The sequence below is a fragment of the Semicossyphus pulcher genome, unplaced genomic scaffold (assembly GCF_022749685.1).
Source record: "Semicossyphus pulcher isolate SPU_LCO1_2020_fin unplaced genomic scaffold, fSemPul1.0.p SCAF_4, whole genome shotgun sequence".
Taxonomy (NCBI): domain Eukaryota; kingdom Metazoa; phylum Chordata; class Actinopteri; order Labriformes; family Labridae; genus Semicossyphus; species Semicossyphus pulcher.
This window is the reverse complement of record NW_027211715.1, coordinates 24,541,153-24,563,642: the sequence shown is the minus strand read 5'-3', so window position 1 is coordinate 24,563,642 and position 22,490 is coordinate 24,541,153. Positions and strand designations below refer to the sequence as shown.

The window sequence follows — 22,490 nt, the reverse complement described above, 5'->3', positions numbered from 1 at the left end:
ATCCACAACTATTATACATTAATTTATAATATTGTTATCAACAGTATCAAAAGCCTAAGTAAAGTCTACTTAAAAATAAAACAGCACCTATAGAAATTTAGCCTCATCTCATGTTTAAACTGTAGTTGGACAAAAAATGTGTTTTATGCTCCTTGGAATAAGTTGCAAAAGGTCTCATGTTTTTGATAAAGCTGGTTTAAATTATGATTAAAACATAATGAAACCTTCTTTCCTATATAATTCTTTCAACAGGAAGAAAATTATTGGTTTTACTAAAAACATTTACTTCATCAGGCCACACTTTGTATATCTTTGTATTCTGTCTTAATAGAGAGCTGTCTGCTTTTTATGTTTTCCTGTTTTCATGATTTTTTAGCTATCATTTGTTGTTGTTAGCACTGCCTCTTGACTAGGCTTTCCTTATTAAAACAATTCCATGGTAAGACTGCCAAATTAAAGTGCGTAATAAAAAGACCCCTGGGTTTAGAGCATTTAGCTGCCCCTCTGGGAAAGATAAAAATAGTGGAGAGAGAGTGCGGGCTGGTTGGGTGTAATGTCCCTTTAAAGGCCGCTGCCCCCCTGCAGCGTCGTCATTGCGCAGAACAGTTTGAACCAAAAAGCGGAGTGACCTTCCTCCGCTCTCAGTCTGAGAGGGGCAGCACTGAAGCAATAAGCCGGTCACAGCTCCCACAGCCCCCCGCTTTAGCCTCAGAAATGAACAACAACTTAGTCGGAGATGAAGTCGGGTAAGATCAATTTAATAAAGCCTTCCACCGCGAACGCATGAAACTGTAAACTGCATTGAGACTTGTAGTGCGCGTGCTGTCTTGTCAACTGTCATTTGACAGCTAACGCTAGCTAGCAAGCTAAGCTAGCATTACTAACTTAGCGAGATCGCTAGCCTGAGGAAAGACGGCCAAAAAGTGAAAGTAATCATCAAAGTAGCTCAGTTGTTACTATTAATGCTTCCGGTGAAATACGCCACGTTTGTCTGAAGTGCTGCCACTTGGCTTGTCAAAGAAATGGTTGAAGTGTAGTTACTTATTTCAGTGCTGTTCTTAGTTAGCTCAGAGCAGCGGAGCTAGCTTAGCTAACGCTTGCCAGCGAAGCGAAAGTCTCCTCTTCAGACTTCACCAGAGCGAGGACATTTAGCGGGCACTGCTGGAGGATGGAGCATCCTCGTCCGAACTATACCTCCACTCTTCTCACAGCAGCGTTACGCTGCTCAATCTAACATTATTAAACCCATCAGCTGGTTTGACAGTAGTGCGCCTTTAAACAGCCGTTAAACTTCCAGTTTATCAACCAGCATCCGAGCTCACCGGTCCGCGTGCGTGGAGCCGAGCAGCCTCTCTCCTCCTCTCCTCCGCTTCTCTCTGACAGGAATATACTCTGAGTTTTAGTGGTGGATGATGGAACCGGGGGTAGACAGTGAATGCTGCTGCTTCTGGAGTCAGTTTGTCAGCTGAGTGTTGTGTTAGCTTGCTAAACACTATGGCTCTGTCCCGGGGTAACTTACATGGCAGGAGGATCATAAAAAGCCCGATATTGTCGAGGCCATTGCATTCAGTGTTCAGATGAACAAAGTGACATCCACGGTCAAGACTGGACCTTAACATGAGTCACATAAAACAAGAGATTTTATCTGGAGCTGTGTCTATATCTCCCTAAGCTGCACCAGCTTTGGTATTAGCGTTGCCTCATGTTGTGTAATATCTGTGTACTTGGCTGTTTAGTCAGCTGTAGCGTTGTTATGCATCTGAAACTGTGCCTGCAATCTTCTCCAGCAATACATCTGTGTTTTCTGTCTTTAGGCCTGTAGACAGGCAGTTTTTCTGCATGGTTGATATCATGTCTGCTGTGTGACTTTGTCATGATGCTTGTGAAACAGTTTATCATGATGAATGGTTGATTTAATGATAATGTATCTACTGTTTTCAGGAAACTTTTTGTGGGTGGATTGGACTGGAGTACTACACAAGGTAAGTTACATTTGTAACGTTTGAATGCTTATGAACCTAATGTATAAGGTGTTTTTTTATTAACTGGAATTTGTCTAGCACTGATGTAGCTGTATGGTATGGCTTTTGGGTCTTATGTAGCCCTGAAATACGATGTTGAGTCAGGCAGTGTTTTAAAATATATATATCCTATTGTGTTAACTTCTGTCTTGATATCAGTATAACACATTTATGCAGTAACAGTTAGTGCTTTCTGTCATAGAATAATTAAAAGGCTGTGTAATATGCTCTCTGACAGTACAATAATGAGATGGCTGTGATGGTGTAACAGATGGAGATAGGATTGCTTCTTTATTCTTTTATCAGATCTTGCCTGATATAAATAATTGTTTTGTTTTAAATTATACTGTGCTCACACAGCTGTGTTTGACACCATTAGATACTAAGATTTCAGACGCTTTTATTTTGTAAAATAGAAACAATCTTTGTGGAATAAGATGTTTACAAGCATGAGGTATCAAAAGCATGGTCGTGTTAGGTTTGGTAATAAAAAATAAGTTGTCATATTGGTACCAATAAATTAGTATTAAACTGTAATAAAATATTGCATACTGAATATAATAACTATATAATCTTTGTTAATATCAAGTGTATCTGTATCATTATACTGATGTATTGATTGGATATTGCGTGGACAATAGCAACAGCACTGACACATATGTTTAAAATATCTCAACACAGTATTGATGATATTAGTATTAAGTGGACAATAGTAGAAATTTGTCACAATGCAATGCTGTAGTCCTGCAGGAAAAATAACCCATTGGTGCTGCTGTGCTGTGCATTTTCTGATTCTGTAGTTTGCACTGCATTCATGCAAATATCCCATCAAGTGTCTTTCAGACAGTGTAGTAAGAGTGTACTTATGGCCACAGTTCCGCGTTATTGATGCAGTTTTCTTGTGTTTGGATTATGACATTGTGATTTTTGCTACCCTCTCACTTTTATGCATTTTATAATTAGTGTGCCTAATATGCGTACATCTAAAAAAAAAAAAACGTCAAATACAACACAGAGTTGACTCACAGTAGCCTGCAGCAGCACTTTTGGAAACACAATGGCAACTGCAGGAGTTGGAGATGATGAGAAATAGCAGATGCAGGTTCACCAGGACTATCGAATCCACCTGCTTTCATGAGGTCACTGGTGTGGTAGTCTTGTACAGCCAGCCCTATCTCCACATTGTGTTTTAGTGCTGTGGCACTTCTGGGGCAACATTTTGTCTTGCCATAAGTCTCAATAGTCAAACAGTACGTTAACATGCACTTCATATTCTGGTTTTATTATTATTATTCAGAAAAATAAAATATTCCCATGAAGCATGGCTAATGAAAATGAATATTCCACTTAATTTCTAGTTTGCATGCAGTCGTATTTACTCTGTTTAACCCCAGACTTGCAAACTTTTTGCGTGTCTGTTTAAAACACACAGATCTGACCATAAACAGGTAAGAGGTGGTGTGTCAAAAACTGTGGTTAAAACCCCAATTTAGACAAATATTCCAAATGTGCTTAACACATGTCCAAATAATGCTTCCAAAATGAGAATATTAGCATATACCTCAGGTCTAAATTGGCAAATGCTGCTCTTATAAGACCTAATTCGGGATATCCACACTGAATTTGCTGCTAACATGCATGTTAATATATTCAAAGCTGAGAAAAGTGACAACCCTAATAACCATAGTATTGGTTTACTTTATACAGTGTACATCAGGTGTGTGCATATACTATATAATCATCAGACCTGCCCGGAGATGGCCTGGTTTGTCTACAGGCCTTTTTCTTGCTCAGTTGCTTATTGTGTAACGCTGCACAAGGGCTTGCCTGTGTTAACAGCTCTGTTAACATTGAGATCTGAACCACAACTCTGTAACTCTGAGTTTGTTTCTGTGGCAATGACTCAGGATTTCCCAGCAATGAGAAAAGCAATTATGATAACTCGCTCAAAAGTAAGTCCTCATTTGTTCAAACTTGCACTCCTTGCTCCTGTGGGCGTGTGCGGGCGTTAACAGTAGTAGGGTGTATATTTGGTGCAGTGAAACATGACGGTGGGTCAGTGCTTTGTTTGCTCTTTAGGAGTGTTGATATGCGACTTGAATGTGACTGCATTGTTTTACGTTCTTATATAGAATAACCAGTATTCTGCCAGAAGAGAAAATCAAGGTCACTAAATAACTTAGTAGTAGTAGTAGTTTTCCCTGTGTAGTTTTATTTTGGTTTGGTGCTTGTGCCCCCAGACAGTTTCAGTGCAGGTTGAACTGCTGAAGTTATTTTCTTAGCATCATTTATCATGATGAAAGCTCGAGTTGTATAAACATTGGTTACACTTCTTTGTGTTCTGGAGGTAAACAGAGCTGAGTTATATCTGGGATTATAATATCACATTTGCAGCATTGCTATGTGGTTCTGTGCTCATTCTTTTAAAGCAGCGCTGTTATGTTATTTCTTTGTTTCTTTTCTCAGAGACACTGAGAAACTACTTCTCACAGTACGGGGAAGTAGTAGATTGTGTCATCATGAAGGACAAAACCACAAATCAGTCGCGAGGCTTCGGCTTTGTCAAATTCAAAGACCCCAATTGTGTACGGACGGTGCTGGAGACAAAGCCGCACAATCTTGATGGAAGAAATGTGAGTATTTTAAAATCAAAGGAGCAGATAGTCACATCAGCTCAAGTAATCTGCCTGCATTTTGTGTGAACAATGTGAAAAGCCTCATCCTGTGTTTCATCATACAAAGGAGTTTTTCAAGGAGAAGTACAGTTTGGTTTTTGGTTGTACCTGCTGGCAGACAGTAGTACAGATGATGCAGATTTTTGGCATTTGTATGCCCAACAAGACTTACCTGTTCAAAGACAAACGAGCGAAATTGGCAGTTAAACCCGAATTTCACAGAGATGACTGTTAATCTGGTTTTCACCACCGCATTAATGTTTCCTTACAGGCAGCGTCCTGTGAATGACATACTGCCTCCTCTTTTCTGTTAACTGAGGTGGAGAAGGGCATAAAATTTTATTGGCTACATATTCAAATTAATGTGTGTCAGTACATATGTTGCACCGTTGTGGGAGGTTAGCCAATATAGTGTAATGGATTCACTGAAGAAGAACATTTGAAGGTGCCTTTTATTTGGAGCAATGTCAAACGTTTTTTTTCTCTCTCTCTTTATTGCTGTCAGATTGACCCGAAGCCATGCACTCCCAGAGGAATGCAGCCTGAAAAGTCTCGAACCAAGGAGGGCTGGGTAAGAGGAATCTGATTTCTACTGGGGGAGGCTAGGCTAGGTGTTTGTGCAGGAATAGGACTCATGCTGTCAGTCGCTCCGTCAGCTCCTCCCGAGGTTGGACCTGGAGCTTCATTTATAAAAACACACCGACTTTGACCTAAATTTCAGATTTCTTTCCCCCTCCCTTTTTTAAATCTTCACAGTGTGCAGCCCTCATACCTTTGAGAATTGTTGAAATTAGTCTGGGGTTTTGATAAAACACAGAAGCACCTATTAGTGATCAAGGGGCTGCAACAATATCAGCAGATATGTTGTACAGCTCACACTGGGCTGACTTATTGACACACAATGAGGTCAAAATGTCCCAGGTTTAATATAAGTCATTACTTAATAGGGCTTTAGACCCATGCTAAATATATATTATTTTGCATTATATTTTAGAATTTAGAAAAGTTGTCCTGACTAAGAGTATTTTTTCTTCTTATTGTTATTTCTTATTGTTATTTTCTGCAGAAATCTGTTCTTTTAACTCTCTCTCATTGAATGAAACTGAGAAAAAACAAGTAGCTTTTGAGACGAGTGAGCTGGTGTGCTGCAGAAAATTGCTTTCAGCAGTGAATTTTTTGAAAGGCAGAAATCTCTGCACCAACTTGGGTAATTTGTGGGTCGATCAACAATGCTATCAAGCCACTGCAGATCTATTATAGAGACATTTTGTCCCTTTGGGAAGCAAAGGCTTTGTTATCGCTTTTTCTGTCAATGAAACATTTTTATAAGTCACATATTTGCTGCAAGCATGCATGGTAAGCCAGGAGCTCTCGGCCCCTTTAACTGACTTTTAAGTCATGTAGCTTCTCCTGAATGTTTTCCTTACAAAGCAGAAGATGTAATTGTTAGAAATCACATTTGTCGTAAGCAGCCTCTAGCCCTAACAGCGTGAGTGCAGTGCACATGAAATGCTTAGTGGTTGAGAGTAAGTGGAGGAAGCCGTGCTCTCTGATCTGTGGAGACTAGTGTTTGCATTGACATGACATGTTAAGAATTATACCCCAGGGCAAGAGGAGAACCTAATTTCTTCTGCACTGTCTGAATAGATGATGGCTAACTGGCCCCTTCCCAGAGTGATCCTTTAACAGACATTGAAATCCATACACTCCCTGTTTTCTTTCAGAAGGGCAGCAAAGCCGATAGCAATAAATCAAAGAAGATATTTGTAGGTGGAATCCCCCATAACTGCGGCGAGCCTGAACTCAGGGACTATTTCAATAGATTCGGAGTGGTAAGTATTGCCAAGCGCATAATACAAGTCAGTTCATATCGTCATTAAGAATGCTTGAATGGATTTGACATTGAACAGGGTCAATAATATAATTCGAAAATTCTAAATTGATTGGGTTTTGGACAATTAATTATTCTTTGATCATATTGAGGCAGAATATTTAATTGGACTAAGAAAGGGACCCTGTCTGGTTTTCTAAATGGAGCCACTGTTTCCCTTTGTCCCATTCAAGGTCACAGAGGTGGTAATGATCTATGATGCGGAGAAGCAGAGGCCCCGAGGTAAAAGCTGATCCCGTTTTTTCTCTCCCCTCTCCATACCTTACCATCTTAAATCTCATGACAAACTATTCTGGCCCAAAGAGAAAAAAAGCCTATTCCTCCCCAGATATTCAATTAAATTTAAAAACTGTCACCCATAACAGGAATTATGTGTTTGGTAAAGACGCACAGTAAAACACAAAAGCATGTTAAATAAACCCTAAAGTCAGCACAGCGTTCATCATATGGAGGAAATAACATGACGTGTCTCAAGGTGGAATGAAACGCTTAGTGTGATGCAGAACACGCTGCTCTCCTGTGAAGTATATAAAACCTTGAACAGACAATTATGGTGGTACCTTCAGTCTATGTCATAGTGCTAAATTTATTCAATGTTACATGTAATTTGCCAACATGATACAGTAGTAGTTAAAACCATGTCTCAGCCTTTGTCCTGTGCTCAAATGTGACAGTTGTTTCCGAAATGGCAGGCTCTGATTAGGACTGATGCAGTGTCCTTAATGACCTTGTGTGACTACACGAGTCTTTTTCACGGACAGATTTCTACTCAGTTAAATAAATTTATTTCCAGGGAAAAAAGTGTTCTTCAGGCACTTTTCAGTAGAGCTAAGAGAAAGGCCACCTTAGAGTAAGCCTTAAGATAAGAACACTGGTTAAACCACAGAGCAGTTTCGACCTCACAGGGGTGGAAGTAGGACAAAGGTCCCTGCGTTTACAATATATCTTTTTGTTGGATTGATTATAATTGCTTCATCTAAATGAGCTATCTCCACTAATTGCACACAGAGAGCTTGTTATAAATGTTATGAAACCTCTGAGAAAGATTTACATGATTGAAACAGCTCAGCGAAACATTAAGATCTGAGATTTCGTAAGAATTTCTAAATTTACGTCTTCTTCAATCAGATGTGTTGAAATGATTCAGTTTTCTTATATGTGCTCATTTGAACATTTAAAGCGTTTTTGCGTTGTGTAATCATTCCTCCTATTCATATTGCCCTGTTCTTGTGTAAGAGATGAGGGGAGAGTATGAGGCATCAGCAGTCTGAGGAAGTTTTTGACTGTAACTAACTCATCTCTCGCACTAGAATCACATTAAGGAGAGGTCTCTCAGTGGCCAGTCTGAACAGGAGGAATAATTACAGAAAGAAAAACCTGTTCTAATGTTCATATGGAAACCAGACTATTGTTTCAGGACAGACCTGGAAATATTTGAACGTAATGTCAAAAGGAAAAATCCATCGTATAAAAAAAATGATAGCATTAGCTGCTGCTGCATTCAGTTTTCACAAATGTAATCATGATGCTATAAAACATCCAATTAGTTACTGCAGGTTGAATTAAGTGGGACTGCAGATTTCTTTAGTAAATTTCATAAAAACATGTAAAAATGTGTCACATTTTTTCCAAAACCTTAAATTTTCTGTGAGATTTTTGGTGCTTAAATATATATAAATATATAAATATATGTAAAAAAAATTGATTAATATCTCAAAGGTAGTTTAACTAAGAAGTTAAAGCTTGTAAACCAACAAAGATGAAAAGATGTAACCTTTATTACAGAACTAGGGATGCAATACAACACCGCTATCTTATTTTAAGGAGAGCGGACCATAAAACTTTACTTTTCTTGAAAGTTATTCATCATTGGAGAGTTTTTTTTTAAGGCAAAGTAAATCACTAACTTCAGGAGAGAAGGCAGGTTGCAGGAAAGTAGGTGCTCCAAAAAATACAGTACTTCATCACAACATGCAACTGGCATATTGAGCACAGTTTGAGTTTCTAAGGGGGGAGGCTGCTTTCAGCCACAAGGCTGAAGGTGAATATTATTTTGTTATCACAAGAACAATGGATCTAAAAAAACTTCCATTGCTTATTTCAAAAATCTCTAACCTATTTCCTCACATTAGAAATGACAGACCTTTAAATCTCAGATGGTTTAATCCTCTTAATCATAAATGTATCGTGAGTTAATTACGGTCGCTGACACTTATAGCATGGATGGCCTCACAGGGAATCAGACCCCACGCCACCGGCAGTGTTGGTGTCAGACTCTGCCCGCTGACTTACAGTCACAGCTGTTTCATCTGCAGTTGTCCTACATAGCAATGATGCAGCGGCCACTGACCCACAACATGCATTGCTGCTCTTCTTCAGACCCCCCCACTCATTCTCTGTTGGGAAACACCCAGAATAGTTTGTCATTGGAATTTAACATGATGTGTTGCACCAGTAACAACCATAACATAATCTTTAATAGTATAACTAGTTCCTTTTACTAAAACTTTTAGACTTTGGACACTGGATTAAGTTTTCTTTACCTTGATTAAGTCCTAACTGATACATGTTTCTTAATTGGTATAGTATGTGTTTTCCCATATGTAGAAAGTTAAGTATTTTTGTAAGTAAGCCCTTTCTATTTTTCTTTCTTCTGTCCCCCTTCTCCTTGTGAATGGTTTGAATGTGATTAACGGTGTCTCTTAAGATTTGTCTTTTCTCCTTTAGGTTACTGTGCATTAACTGGTAGCACAGAGGTACAGGCCAAATGTAAAACACCGAAATTTATGACTTGGGCAAAATGGGGTGTGTACAAAGTTGCATCAATATGTGAAGCTTGAATATGTGAAGAAAGATATGCTATAAAAGACATGCTCGGTTTATGTTGGACAAGAATTAAATACTTTAATCAGAAAGTTTGCTTTAGCATTAGAGTAGAATTTGAAGAACTAATATTGAAAAGATGTAAGTACTTAAAAGAAAATGTGTAAACAAAAAGTATAACCAATTAAATGAACAGCAATGATGCTTCATGACTCACAAAAAGCAACATTAGTAATTATATAATGTAATATTATGTCATATTCTTTAATGTAAAAAGAAATGTTCTAAACAAATCAAAAACAAACAAAAGAACAAAAACATCATGATACACAATTAGGGCTGCAACTTGCAATCATTTCAGTGTCTGTTATTCTACCAATTATTTTTATGGTTATTAAATGAATTATTTGTTGTACAAAATGTCTGAAAATTATGAAAAGTTATGGTTTCCCAGAGTTCATAGTAAATTTTTCAGGTGTCAGGGTTTTCTTCAAAACAGCCCAAAACCCAAAGTTGATGATACTCTTCATCAGTAGTCTGATAATTAGCCATCCAACTTTTTTTTTGTTGATTTTTGGTGACAAGTTTTAAAATGTTTTACTCGTATGTGACCAAGACGTTAAATGTGTCAACCTGGTTTTGAATTAGGATTAAGGACGGGTCATTGACAGATGTTATTAATAGTGATAGATCATGAGGCTTGGGAACGCTTGGCAGGGTACTAGAGGTCTCTAAAATCTCTTTGGTCTCTGAGGATGTTTAATTGGATCCAGGTTAGGTCCCAGGGTGGAGATGTGTGCACAACCCAGTTCTGCCACAGCGGAAAGTGAATCAGATTGGAAGTAGATCACTGCAGCTCAGCGCTCGCTCTAAAAAGTTCTTCTAGTTAAAGTTAGAATAAAAAGTTTGCAGACCGGTTGGCGGGGATGAAAGTCTGTAGACTCTGGACTGTTGTTGATGAACTTTGTAAACCTCCCATGAAAAGTCTCGATCCAAATCACTGCTTCCCACTTTAAGAAACCAGTTCTGGCCTATATCTTTGTGTTACTGTTGTCAGCAATATTTTAATTGTCCATTGTAGGCTTATCCCGGCTGACTCAAAGTAAAACACTGAATTTGGGAAAGCTTGGAGAAAGCTTTAGGCATTCTACAGTTTGTGTTTCTCCATATTTTTGTGATGCATTAACAATGGCTGCTGCGAGTGTGTGCTCCACAGCAATATACCAAGGGACAGATCAAGGTGGGGTTTGGATGAAACGGCATAAAGTAACAAAATGAAATGTTGGTTTGATTGGCGTATATCAATGTTAGGGGGTGGAAGATGCACTTAATTGAGCTTTTCTATGTGACATTTCACATGCAATCAAATGCACTCATCAGTCGTCATGTTTAGCAGTTAAGCAGTCCTGTGTTGTTATCTTCACTAAATTTTTTCACTGCACAGTAAAGAGAAAAGTTTCCTTCAATCCCCCAGGCTTTAGTCTTGGATTTGTGTTGTTCTCCGAGTCTGCGACATCATCCGAACCCCAGGAGCCTCTTGCTCAGTCTTGACGGATCCTCACTCTGCTGAAGCCCAATACTGTTCTTCATCTTGTGTTGTCACAACCCCCCTGCTACCTTGATTCACTCTTGGTCGTTGGCTAGGTTTTGGATTTATTACTTTCGAGGCCGAACAATCAGTGGACCAGGCTGTCAACATGCATTTTCACGACATCATGGGCAAAAAAGTGTGTAGTTGTAGTTTTATTTTACCCTTAAGATCAAACGGAGGCTTGGGCGACGGAGTGAGAGAGAGAGCTTTAATAGTTAGAGCTCCATTCTCAAAGACTGCAGCATCAAACACCAAAACATCACCTCTTAAAATGATCAGGCCACTTAATTAATGCACTAATCTTAATGTCATTAATATGACTTGCTCTAAACACAAACTAACCTACACTTTATGGCTGAGACTAAATGATCCTTCATGTATGCTGTAATATTACAGTTTGATTGTCGCCCAAGGCTTTGTTTAAATTGACCACTCCTTTAGGATGTCAGAAGTGCACTCCGGTAGATTGTACTCACAATATTGAAGTTACATGGTTGGGTCTGTTTTTGATATTTAAAAGACAATAAAGCAAAAAATAAAATCTTCAAATTTGAATGAATTTCACAGAATCTCTATCACCTAAAGGATTGGTCCCATCAGTTCTGTTTCTTTTGTTTTCTGATATTTTGTTGGCAGGTCACTTACATGTCAACATGTTTTTTTTTCTTTTTGAAAACTTAAAGAAAAAGCTCAACTCAGTGACCTCAGCTGAAGAATCTCCATACTGTGTCTGTCAGCTCTCTGAAGAACAAACGGCAGTTCTCTCTGAAACGCTGCTCAGGATGAGACTTGAGTCTCACAATAATATTTGCATGTCACTTCGTAGTGTTTGTTTTTACTCAGTGGGTGTACCAGATGGCTGGGGTTTACTGTGCAAAGACACTTCAGATAGTGTCAGGTAAGCTGTCCATCCGGGAAAACACAATAAATCCACTATAGTGTTATATTTAAGCACACCTCCTAACCCTCTGGCATGAGCTGCATTGTTCTGTTACACGTGGCAGACACCTAGCACCTGGCACATTCAGCTGAGTAAAACTAACCATTAAAAACGAGTAAATTAAAGGACTACTTGATACATATCTGGCCAGGATTGGTCCTGACACTTGGGTTTTAAAGGCACTTTTAGAGCTCTAATTCATTAACAACCCCCTTTTCCCCAATAGACACTTTGTAATTAGCAGCTTTTAAAGCTCTCTGCAGAGATACCAGAGGAGAGACGCTCTCATTTATGTCCTCAATGGTGACAGTAATGATTTGTTGGCGCAAGAAATTCATCAAAGTCAAACACAGCGTTGTTAAATCCACCCGGTGGTATCGCATCATGTCATCACGTTTATCCTGTTTCTATCATTCAGCTTTACATGGCTGCAGAGGGGATTTAAATATTTGAAGGTCAGTTGGTGATAATGGACACACAGAGACCTTTTTGTGTGTTTTTGATATTTAATCACGACACTAATTTGTGTCTTGATGAGGCGGCACACTCTTCGTGAATTCATGGGGATTAAAAAAAAATGTTTTTTATGGCCTGTCGTGCTTTTATAACCATAGACGTATTTATATTTAATTATGTCCCTGGTTGGAGTTGAACTCGGGACATAAAGGTCGGCACCTTTAACTCTGACTTTTGGGCGTCCCTCCTCTGTTTATTTAAAACAAACGATAAATTATGTCGCGCCGTTTCATTGTGTGCCAACTCATTTTTCTCCAAAAGGAGAGCCACAAAGACGGACTGTATTTTCTAATATCAATCAATGATATTTAAGAGCAACACAAGACATCGTTTGAAAACGTCACTGATTCTTTCATTAAATAGATTATTTAAATGATTAAGCCCACCCTGTAAACTCTTTGGTGGTAGCCGCCCCCCTTGACTTTGCCCTGGTTTCCAGCAGGAATCACCGCTCGACTTAATCCATTGTTCTTGACTTGACATTACCTTACGCCGGGACTTGAGGGACGCTGGGAGATATGCGTTACAAAATTAGAAATTGGAGCACATCAAACTGTGGAACAAATCCCAGTTCTGCTGTTGGGGACTGTACAGAAGTCGTGGTATCCATCACTCGTAGCTGTGATGCCCACGGGAGAAAGTGCTCAGGTAGCTGCCGGCGGCGGCGGGGCCACTGCCGGAAACATGTGCATGTAATTAGGTCGACAGAGAAGGAAGAGGGGAGGCTGGGGAAGGTGGCAACACCTTAAAGCGGGAAGGAATTTGTGATTCGTTTTCCTCCTGCAAGGTGACCCCAATAACTCAACCCCTCAGTCTATTTCTGGTTGGCTCCCCCTTAGTCTCAGCCTGTTTCTCTGCTCTGGTTAACTGCTGGTAGCTTTGCCTAGTTACAGGAAGTTTTGTTTGTGGGGCGATACGTTTATATTTGACTGAATAAACTGAATGTAAAAGTCTTAATCAAGTGATTTGTCCCTGAGTGGATTGACACTCTCAGGCATTAATTTCCAAACACAAACGCACTTTATTATTATAATAGAAATATATTTAAAAAAGGACTTTCACTCTATGAAACAGTTGAGGTTTAAGTTTGCAGTAATTTGACATTATATTGGGGGGGGAGGGGTCGAAGTGTATCAGTCTCATGTACTTAGTTTAAAATTTTTCTTACCTTTGACACAGTATGAAGATTCAATAAAAAATTGACTGAAAAGACTGTTTATTTTTACAATCTGCATGTTTACCTTCTATATTCTGTTAGACACGAGATACAAAGTTCTCTCTACATCCACATTCCCCCTAAAACTTATTCCAAATACAATAAGATGAGATTCTTTATAAGCTGGAGAAAGGTAAGTCATGACCTTCATTAGACGCCTTTATCATAAATAGGGCAACTCATTCGACAAAGATATAAATCTATGTTTCTCAGGTACATTTTCTCCAGAGATAAAGCCTTTAAAAGAGATTTCACTGTCTTTGCAGTGCGAGTTTGTTTACTGTAACATTCCCAGTTGAACAATTAGTACCTGAGACACATAGTTGTCCAGCTCTCCTGGCTACACAGTAATAGTGATAATAACGTAACAACAAGCCCTCATTATTCTAATAAACATAAAGTGGAAGATTTCAGACCGGCCCAAAATGTTGAGATAAAGTAATCAGAGGTAGGACAGGTCTTTAGGTGAGGGACTTCATGGACCGTAGACTGGTGTTGCCAAATGTGTCCTCCTTGTCCTTTTGTCCAGGTGGAAGTGAAGAAAGCCGAACCTCGTGACAGCAAAGCTCCTGGCCAGCTCGGCCCTGGTCAGTGGGCACCCAGGGGCATCTTGAGTGCAGCTAATGGTTGGACAGCACAGCCTGCCCAGGGCTGGCAACAGCCTTATGGGCCACAGGGTGAGTGGGAACGGGTCCCAGAGCAGGACAGAGAGAGGCTCGCTGCTCAGAGGAACATGTAGTAGGAACTGTTTAAATGTGTTAAACCTGCTGCTTCAACATTAACCTGCAGCATGTGGGTCAGTTTGATGTTAAGCTGGATTCTGTGAACATTTTATTCTTCAGGCAACAGTTTAATGTTTTTTTTCTCTTTTTCTGAAGGAGTGTGGGTGTCGACTACCGGCCAACCCATAGGTAGGTGTTTTATCTCCTCTCCTCTTGACAGCACAGAAAATATCCTTTCTTTCCATTTTAGTGAATTATTTGTTTTCTGTGTGTTGCATAACTGAACTGATCAAATAGCAGATAGATTTAGTGTCTTTGCTGTGTAATCTTGACGTGCTTGTGTCACAGAAATGGGCTTGCACTCTGTGTGGCCAATAAGCGGATGACAGTTAACAGCACGCGTTATCACTGATTCATAATGGCTGAGGCTGCTGATAATTTGCTGCTTGGGACAGATGGCAGCCTTGAATAGACTCCAGCCTCCCCCTGCTATTGGTCAGGCTCGGTTTCATATCACCACCTCCGGGTCAACCTGCAACGCTCACTGCAGTGTCGGCCCTTCAGTTTCATTCAGCTTCACATTTTGTTCTGTAAAAGCATTTATACATCACATTAATGTCTGTTCAAGCACATGCATTTCAGATACAGTTGATTCTTTTCATAATGTGAATGATTGCTTGTTTATTAAAAGGTATCATGTAACATTTCCACATTAAAATGTCTAAAAACAACTAGACCTATGTGGTAGACGTTGTTGTGTAGTTACCTTGTCCAAACGTTTCCTATAATGTTGAGACCCAAATAAATTCTATAGTTTAATCAAGGTAACGGATTAGTTTCATTTGAGCGACTGTTTTGTAGGGAAATATTGAAAACACCAGGTGATCAGCTGAGAGTGTAGTTTTGTAACTGATGCTAACAGATGTAATTTAATTTCATGTGAATATAACTTTAATGTGAACAATATTTCTTCCCCGATCACATCAGATAGATATTCAACTCCCATGATCCCTGCTTACTTCACGATGTCATCAAGCTTCGTCTTTTGTTATCATTTGAACGGGAGACCCCTACAAGCAGAAATTACATATTGTGCATTTAATTCATTCACATTAACTAACGTAAGACCTTTAAGTAAAGTTATGTATAAACATTTCTATTAAAACGTATTTTCTGTGTTGGAGCAGGTGGGTATGGACCACCGTTGACAGCAAGTCGAGGAACACCCACACAACCTCCGTCACCTTTCAACGCATTCCTGGTCACGACCCCGGCGGGCAGCTTTGCTGCACCTCAGGGCTACCCTCAGCAGGGCTACAGCACAGCACCTCAGTTTGGTCAGTAATACTGATACACTCGCTCATTACACTTTAGTAATGTCAAAACAACACACAGGTGCTGACAGATAATACAGCATATGTAAAGGTAACATCGTACAGAAGGTGTAGATGAGGAGTTTTTGTAAACTGGTACAAAGGTCACTGATAGTCAGTTGCGTTAAAACTTTATTTCTGTGTAAAAAAACTATTCAATTGATTCTCATAGTTTTGTTCTTCAGAGTGCTTCACTGTCAGGTCACTAAAAGGCCCGAGCTCCTCAAGGCAGTACGTTTTTAGGCTAAAATTGTTTTGTAAAATGTGTTTATTGAACCTCAGAGCTGTCGCTGCGGTCAGGGAGGAACCCCCACCTTATCAGAGATGAACAGCACCACTCACAGATACACAGCATTTCATGAAGTGATGTTAAAGAGCCTGTGGTGGAATTTTACCTGTTTCTACATTCACTGTTTGACCGAAGACTTGAATTAAAGACTACTTGTGGAAGAGATTTTGATTTTATTCAGGGACACAAACACTGGGGCTTTGTGCTGCTTCACTATCTGTAATAAACCTGGAAATGATCTAATTATCTTGTTGTCCGACAGGTTACAGTTTCGGCACACCCCAAGCAGACCAGTATGCTCCACAGGTCCCTCCTCCGCCCACCACTCCAGGAACTGCACCTTTGGGCTTTGCCCCCGCCACCACACCAACTCAGGACTTGAGCAAAGCTCCCACTGGGCAGCCTGACTTCCCTTATAGCCAGTATGGTAAGAAATGCATTGTGCATCAAGCAGTTTGCTGCCCCTTTTTCTCTCCCATTTAATTTTCTTCACTCCTCGGCCCAGCCCATCTCCCTGGATATTTTATTGGATGCAAATTCAGCTCATTAAAGTGCACATCTACAGCCCTTAGACAAGCAGGAGCTTGCTCTTGGAACCATTTAGCTTGAACAGCTACACATGCATACATGCTTCTTGCATACCCTCTGGCTCTGCCCTGAAGATGCTCAAGTGTCACCATATCCAGGAGTCTCCAGCAGTCATTTCTGTGTGTTCCAGCGGGGCTGGGGATTGGTTAAAGATTGGTAGGTGTTGGTAGGTTTGAATTAGATCATCCTGCCTTGCAATGTTTTCTTTATTTTGCATTTTCATTTTATTTTTATTTTCAATGGAGTGCAACTTTCTCCTGATTAACTGTACTATACATTTGACGTGGTTCAAATATTCCTGCCTTTTTGAATTACTCCCTCCTACACCTCCTCCTCTTCCTCCCTGTTGATGACTTTGCTGGCTTCTTTTCCTGGTCTTGGCACGGTCGCCATAGGAGACCACCAGCATGACGATAGAAATCTTATTTCTGATATTAGGCATGTCCGCCAAGTTACCTAACAGAAATGTAGAATATGTGCCATCAATTTGTCACTATGGGGCTTTGCATGCCTGTCTGCTAAATGTTAACCTTGCCCCTTAGATACATGCAGGTATGAGTAAGAGCACCAGGCACGTCATTTTTTGACTAATACGTCTGCAGGTTTTACTTCTCGTAGATACATCTGTAGTGTTTGAGCTGGATTGTTAGTTTAGTCTAATAATACCTTGGGACTGCATTCAGCCAGGATAATTATTCCTCCTGGATCTCTACAGAGCTGCTAAATTCTTGGCCAGATTTCAGTCAGCTTAGAGGGACTTGATAAAACAGATATTTTTTTATGAAGCTGCTCTAGTGTCAATTCAGTGAAAATTATGTGCTTTATTAATGTCTGTGATTTAAAACGTTTAGGGAGTAGCTCCTCCAGGGATGTTCTGTAAACGCATGCTGGATTAAGAGTTTCAGATCGTGCTGAGACCGGAAATGAAGGCTGCATCTTTTCAGCTCTAAACCAAAATGAATCCTGAGATACAGTGAAAACTAACCAGCCTCCGAGGAAAAGGAACAAGCTTGGTCTTCATTCAACATTCCCTCATTCAGTCACACAAGCACACAGGCAGATAAGAGTCAGATGTTCATTCTGAAGCTACATTCGGTTTTTTTCACTGGCTGGTATTTTTCCTCTGACTTGGCTTACAGCTGCTTCACACTGCTGGATCCACATTTAAACCAACCATGTGATCGCTGTCAGTCATGACAGGTGCCCATCTTGTTCAGTGTTTCCTGCTTGTGCTTATCTTCCATCCAGCTTTTTACATTCAGTCCGCTGCCTGTTCAGGTATTTAGTCCAGTGGTCCTATTTAATAAATAATCAATAAAAGCAGTCTCGCAAGGTTTTTGTGAAATGAGCAGAAAAACTTCTAATGTTGGTTTTGAGAACAGGAACTGGATTTGACTTGTAGTGAATGGTGTGGTTGAACAAAATAAAGCAGGTCTGGCTTACCTGGAGTCGGAGTTTAACTAATTTGGCTGAAGTTAAGATCAAACTAGATCCCACCTCACAGGGACAAAAGTCTTCTTCTTTGTGCCTTAAAGACACTGACATCGGAAATTTGAGAATTGATTTCTTTAGAGCAACTTATTTTTTTGCAGGAAACTAAACCTTGTCCCCTGAGGAATGCCCGTGTTTGTTTTATTTATTGAGTTTTTAAGACAGGAGTGCTTTACTGGCGTTTTTGACATATTGAAATGTCCTTGAATGACCCAACACAGCAGAGCTCTCTAAGGCCTGTTTATTTATGCTGCTACTTATTTACACAAGTAACCTAAAGTCAGCATCATCCCAGCCAAAACAAATTGCATCCTTGATATTTTCCTAGATATAACAAAATCTGCTTAAAAACATGCTTTAATAACTTCACTGTTGTTAAGAAACTCATGATTATTGCAGTGCAGTTTGGACACTAATCTTTTTTTTAATACTTTTTAGTGTAAAACAATCAAACAATCTTAGGTGATCATAAATAATAAGGGCATGAATACAGGATAAATAATCAATATAGGAGTGTATATATTTTTTTCTTTTCAAAAGTCTTAAGTCTTTATGGACAACATGAAAAGCCGCCGGTGTGGTGCGTTAGTTCCTGTTTCTAGTTGCTTCCTTTTTGTAATATTTTCTTGTCACGTTTCTTGCGTCTCAGCATTTTATGCACATTTCACAAAATGTAATGGGACCAGGCTGGCATGGTTAAAAGTCAGGAGCGCTGGCAGATAGCTCACACACTCACACTCCATCTTGTTTTGACTTCCAGATGAAGCTGAGCAGTGATGCCTCTCCGAGCGTAGTGCAGACGCAGTAATGAGTATAAATGTACAGCTCTCAGTAAGGGGGGGACTTTGTGAAGTAGTCGGCCAGTAGTATCTGGGTTCAGTCAACCTGGTCTCCTCATCTCCCTGATAGGCTTGGGTAACTACCCTCAGGACCCCTCTGCCTACGGACCAACGCGTCCTTCTCACAGTTATGGTCAGGATGAGCAGGGAGGATATAGTGCAGGTAGGTGCCAGCATTGTCTTCTCCAAACACAAAAGTAGCATTTGTTCAGTACTGTAGTGTTATAGAGCTGCAACCTGGTTCTTTTCCTCTTTTCTTTTGCTCTGTCTGTCATATTTTGCATGTACATTTTGCATGTACATACAAATGACTGCGTGTGCTCTTGCATAGTAAAACACAGCCATCAACTGTCTCACAGCTGAGTGGATTTGAAAGAAATTTACATTAAAATTTGGCATTGGGAGCTCTTAGCATGCCAAACCCCTCAGCGGCTGTAGCTTTACTATACCAAGACTAACCATGTCCTCCTTCTCTGTCCTCTCTCTCTGTCTGCATTGCTTTGCTGATGATAAAAGGATGATCTAATTGTCAGAAATGTGTTCACGGTTCAGTTGTCTCTATGCATCAGCAGTCCATTCACCCGTTGTTTCCCCCCCATGTACTGTCTCCACATTATAGCTAAAGGGGTGAGGAAGGAAAGAAGATTTAAAGGAGGATGTGATACCAGTAAATTTCTTTCAGACTCTTCTGTCCGGCGGTCCTGTTGGGACCCTGTTCTTCAGATTTTCTGTTATTGCTCCGTTCATTGAGAACCCCAAAAGAAATATATTGTCTTTCTAACTTTGCCCCTTCTTTCTTTCTGTCTTTCTATCTCTCCATGCCAGTTATTTATAATGTTCTCCTCTTCAGAGTTTTGTGAAGACATTTAGAAAAATTTGTCCTAACTGGATGTAACCAGGGGGGAAGAGTAACCAGACATTTACAAGAAGCTGGAAAAATGCAGCTTGGAGCGTTTTTTGTTCTACCAGGCATTTGGTAGCAAACCACCTGGTATTTTTTTCTACCTTTGGCTTGGACAGTGGCCTCTTAATTTTGTGTTACACCAGCCATTTAGGCAGATTAGTTTCCTTCCCTGGATGCCACTTTGTTTCCCTCGTCTGTTTGCAGGGAGATGGTGCCATCCAGTGTCTGAACAGAAGAACATTGTGCGTGTTGCACTGATTAGAGAGATTGTTTTCCTCAATGAAGCCTGCTTGAAGTGATCATTAAATTTACCTGAAATTGTTACTCATGTCTCTAAACATTATTACACATAAATGTAAACATTGAAGGGCTCATTGAAGGAATACAGAATATGAGGAAAAATCCACCAATAAACCTTAGAAATCTGATTAAGATCCTACTATGAGAAATTAACATTTCATTAGCCCATTTAATTTTATTGGCCCATTTGGTGTGTCACAGTTTATCTGTGTGTGTACACTACTACCAGGGTCCTTAAGAGACAAAAAGAAAATAAAAATATTTTTTTATGATCCTTATTTATATATTTTTTATGTTTTTTTATAGCTAGTTAAAATGTAATTGAGTAACAAATTGTTTTTTTTTTAATTGCCTATTAAAAGTCTATTTAAAAAATCTTATTTGCAAAAATTCGCGAGTATTTTGGCTGGTGATAAAGCCTGAATTAAAAAAATACATCCTGAAGCAAAATGGTAATAATTGTGATAATATTTGTTATGACTGAACTGCAGTATATTCATGTAAAAGAAGATAATAATAATGGAGATAAATTGTATAGTGTAGGGGTAATTTGGTGGATTTTTCCTTTACATTAGAATAATTAAGATCTTAAACGTGTGGCTTTTAAAGCAGTAAGGCTTCTCCCTGAACACCCTCTGGTGACCCGGACATTAAAATCCTCTCCTCTCTGTCCTGCTCTCTTGTCACGCTCTCTTCCCTCTCAGGGTACGGGCAGGACCTGACAGCCTTCGGCCACAGCTTCGCAGACCCCAGCCAGCCGACGGCCTCGTACGGGGCCCCGACAGCACAGCCCGCCGCCGCCCCTCAGTCTGCCGCCACTGCGTTCGGCAGAGGGCAAAACCACAACGTACAGGGCTTCCACCCGTATCGACGCTGACCGCCACCTCTGGGCAAGGCTGCTATGTAAAGTTCAAAAACAAAAACAAAAAAAAGAAGTCAGGGAAAATGTGTGTTCTCGCTAAAAAGCAAAACTGGAGTTCTGGATTGTTCTATGGGAATGTTTAATGCACAGAGTTTGTGAAACAGAAACGTTTGTGAAAGCAGGGATTCCAGTAAATTCAAAAGGGTGAAAAGAAACCCAGGTTTTTTTTGCATAACTTAAGGAACATTCAGCAGAAAGAAGCTTTTATCCTCCACCCCCCCACCCCATGTTTTATAGTAGAACTAAACTACTTTGCAATAATTTTGATTGTCTGGTCAAACACTAGCACAGAGACTATATGTAAAGAGACTTGCATATAAATATGTATATTTATGGTGGACACAAATGAAAACAGGGTCTCAAGTTTTCCTCAGCTTTAAATTCTAGGGAAAAATGTTTTTATTTTTCATTTGGTGAATTTTGTTTACTTTCTGAGCCTTTAAAGTTTGTTTAAAATGGAGATTATGAATATATATATTATACACAAACTGTGCAATTTTTTAAAAAGAGAATTTTGTACTATAAATGTACACTTTGCTTGTTTTTTTATTTAAAGATGTAGACTTCCCTCAGGTGGCTCTTTTGGGTGCATTTTTTGCACTTGCGCAAAAAGAAAAAAAGGACAAATTATTACAAAAATAAATGTTTTAAGGATACAGCTCTTGTCCCAGATGTTTGTATTTGGTTTTGGGTGTCTTTTGGTGTTTTGTTAAAAAGACCTGGAAAGTATAACTGAATTGGTTGATATGGGCTTATTTCACAGCGGACATTTTTACATCCAACAGGAGGAAAAGCACAGGTGTTAATAATAACTTTAACAATGGGTCTGTTATATTCAGGTGTCTGAAAAGGCCATGGCAGGCAGTCAGCATGCACACAACTAAGACCATGAAACTGAAGCAGCTAAATGGAATACAGCCATCATTGATGCTATTATAAACACCTGCGCTTTTCCTCCTGTTGGATGTAAAAATGTCCACTGTGAAAAAGGCCTATACCTATTGATGGACAATTAGGCTATATAGGCAACATGCCTCACAATTGATATATCATTTAAGCTATATTCAAGCTTATATAAATCTTTAAACTATTTCATAATGAAAATAATGATCATTAGCCACAGCTTTAAAACAAAAGCAGTCATTAGTATCCTTTCTGAGGTCTACTTAAAAGGTTCAAAGTAGCTTAAATAAAAATAATCAGTCTGAATGTTTTAAGAAAAAAAATAAAATAAATTATTTTTATTAATAGGGTTTGATATTTCCACAAAGTACCACAAGAGTTGTTTCTGATGTAAACTAAAGAGGTACAAATAATTACAGAAAGAAATGAAAGCAGTTGATGCAAATATTCAGACTATGCAGATACAATCATGACGGATCATTTCCG

General features: G+C 39.4%; 1 protein-coding gene across 3 annotated transcripts; it reads left to right on the top strand.

Annotated features, from left to right (window-relative positions):
• The first annotated feature begins 639 nt into the window (after window positions 1–639).
• dazap1 (DAZ associated protein 1) lies at window positions 640–21,747 on the top strand. Of its 3 annotated transcripts, none has more exons than XM_069679945.1 (12): window positions 640–746; window positions 1,942–1,982; window positions 4,488–4,654; window positions 5,202–5,267; window positions 6,424–6,528; window positions 6,761–6,809; window positions 11,055–11,137; window positions 14,203–14,350; window positions 14,552–14,584; window positions 15,580–15,732; window positions 16,320–16,484; window positions 20,884–21,747. In XM_069679945.1, the coding sequence occupies exons 1-12, from the start codon at window positions 715–717 to the stop codon at window positions 21,054–21,056; spliced, it is 1,215 nt and encodes a 404-aa protein (XP_069536046.1). In that variant the 5' UTR covers window positions 640–714; the 3' UTR covers window positions 21,057–21,747. The 3 variants fall into 3 exon arrangements, with proteins under 3 accessions (XP_069536046.1, XP_069536045.1, XP_069536044.1); XM_069679944.1 differs by having other exon boundaries at window positions 6,421–6,528; window positions 15,583–15,732; XM_069679943.1 differs by having other exon boundaries at window positions 6,421–6,528.
• Window positions 21,748–22,490: the final 743 nt, after the last annotated feature.

Excerpts from the sequence above, each read along its gene's own strand:
- dazap1 (XM_069679943.1), top strand. The coding sequence starts at position 715 with ATGAACAACAACTTAGTCGGAGATGAAGTCGG. Across the intron at positions 1,983-4,487 it reads GGACTGGAGTACTACACAAG|AGACACTGAGAAACTACTTC; the intron begins GTAAGTTACATT and ends TTCTTTTCTCAG. Across the intron at positions 6,529-6,760 it reads ATTTCAATAGATTCGGAGTG|GTCACAGAGGTGGTAATGAT; the intron begins GTAAGTATTGCC and ends GTCCCATTCAAG.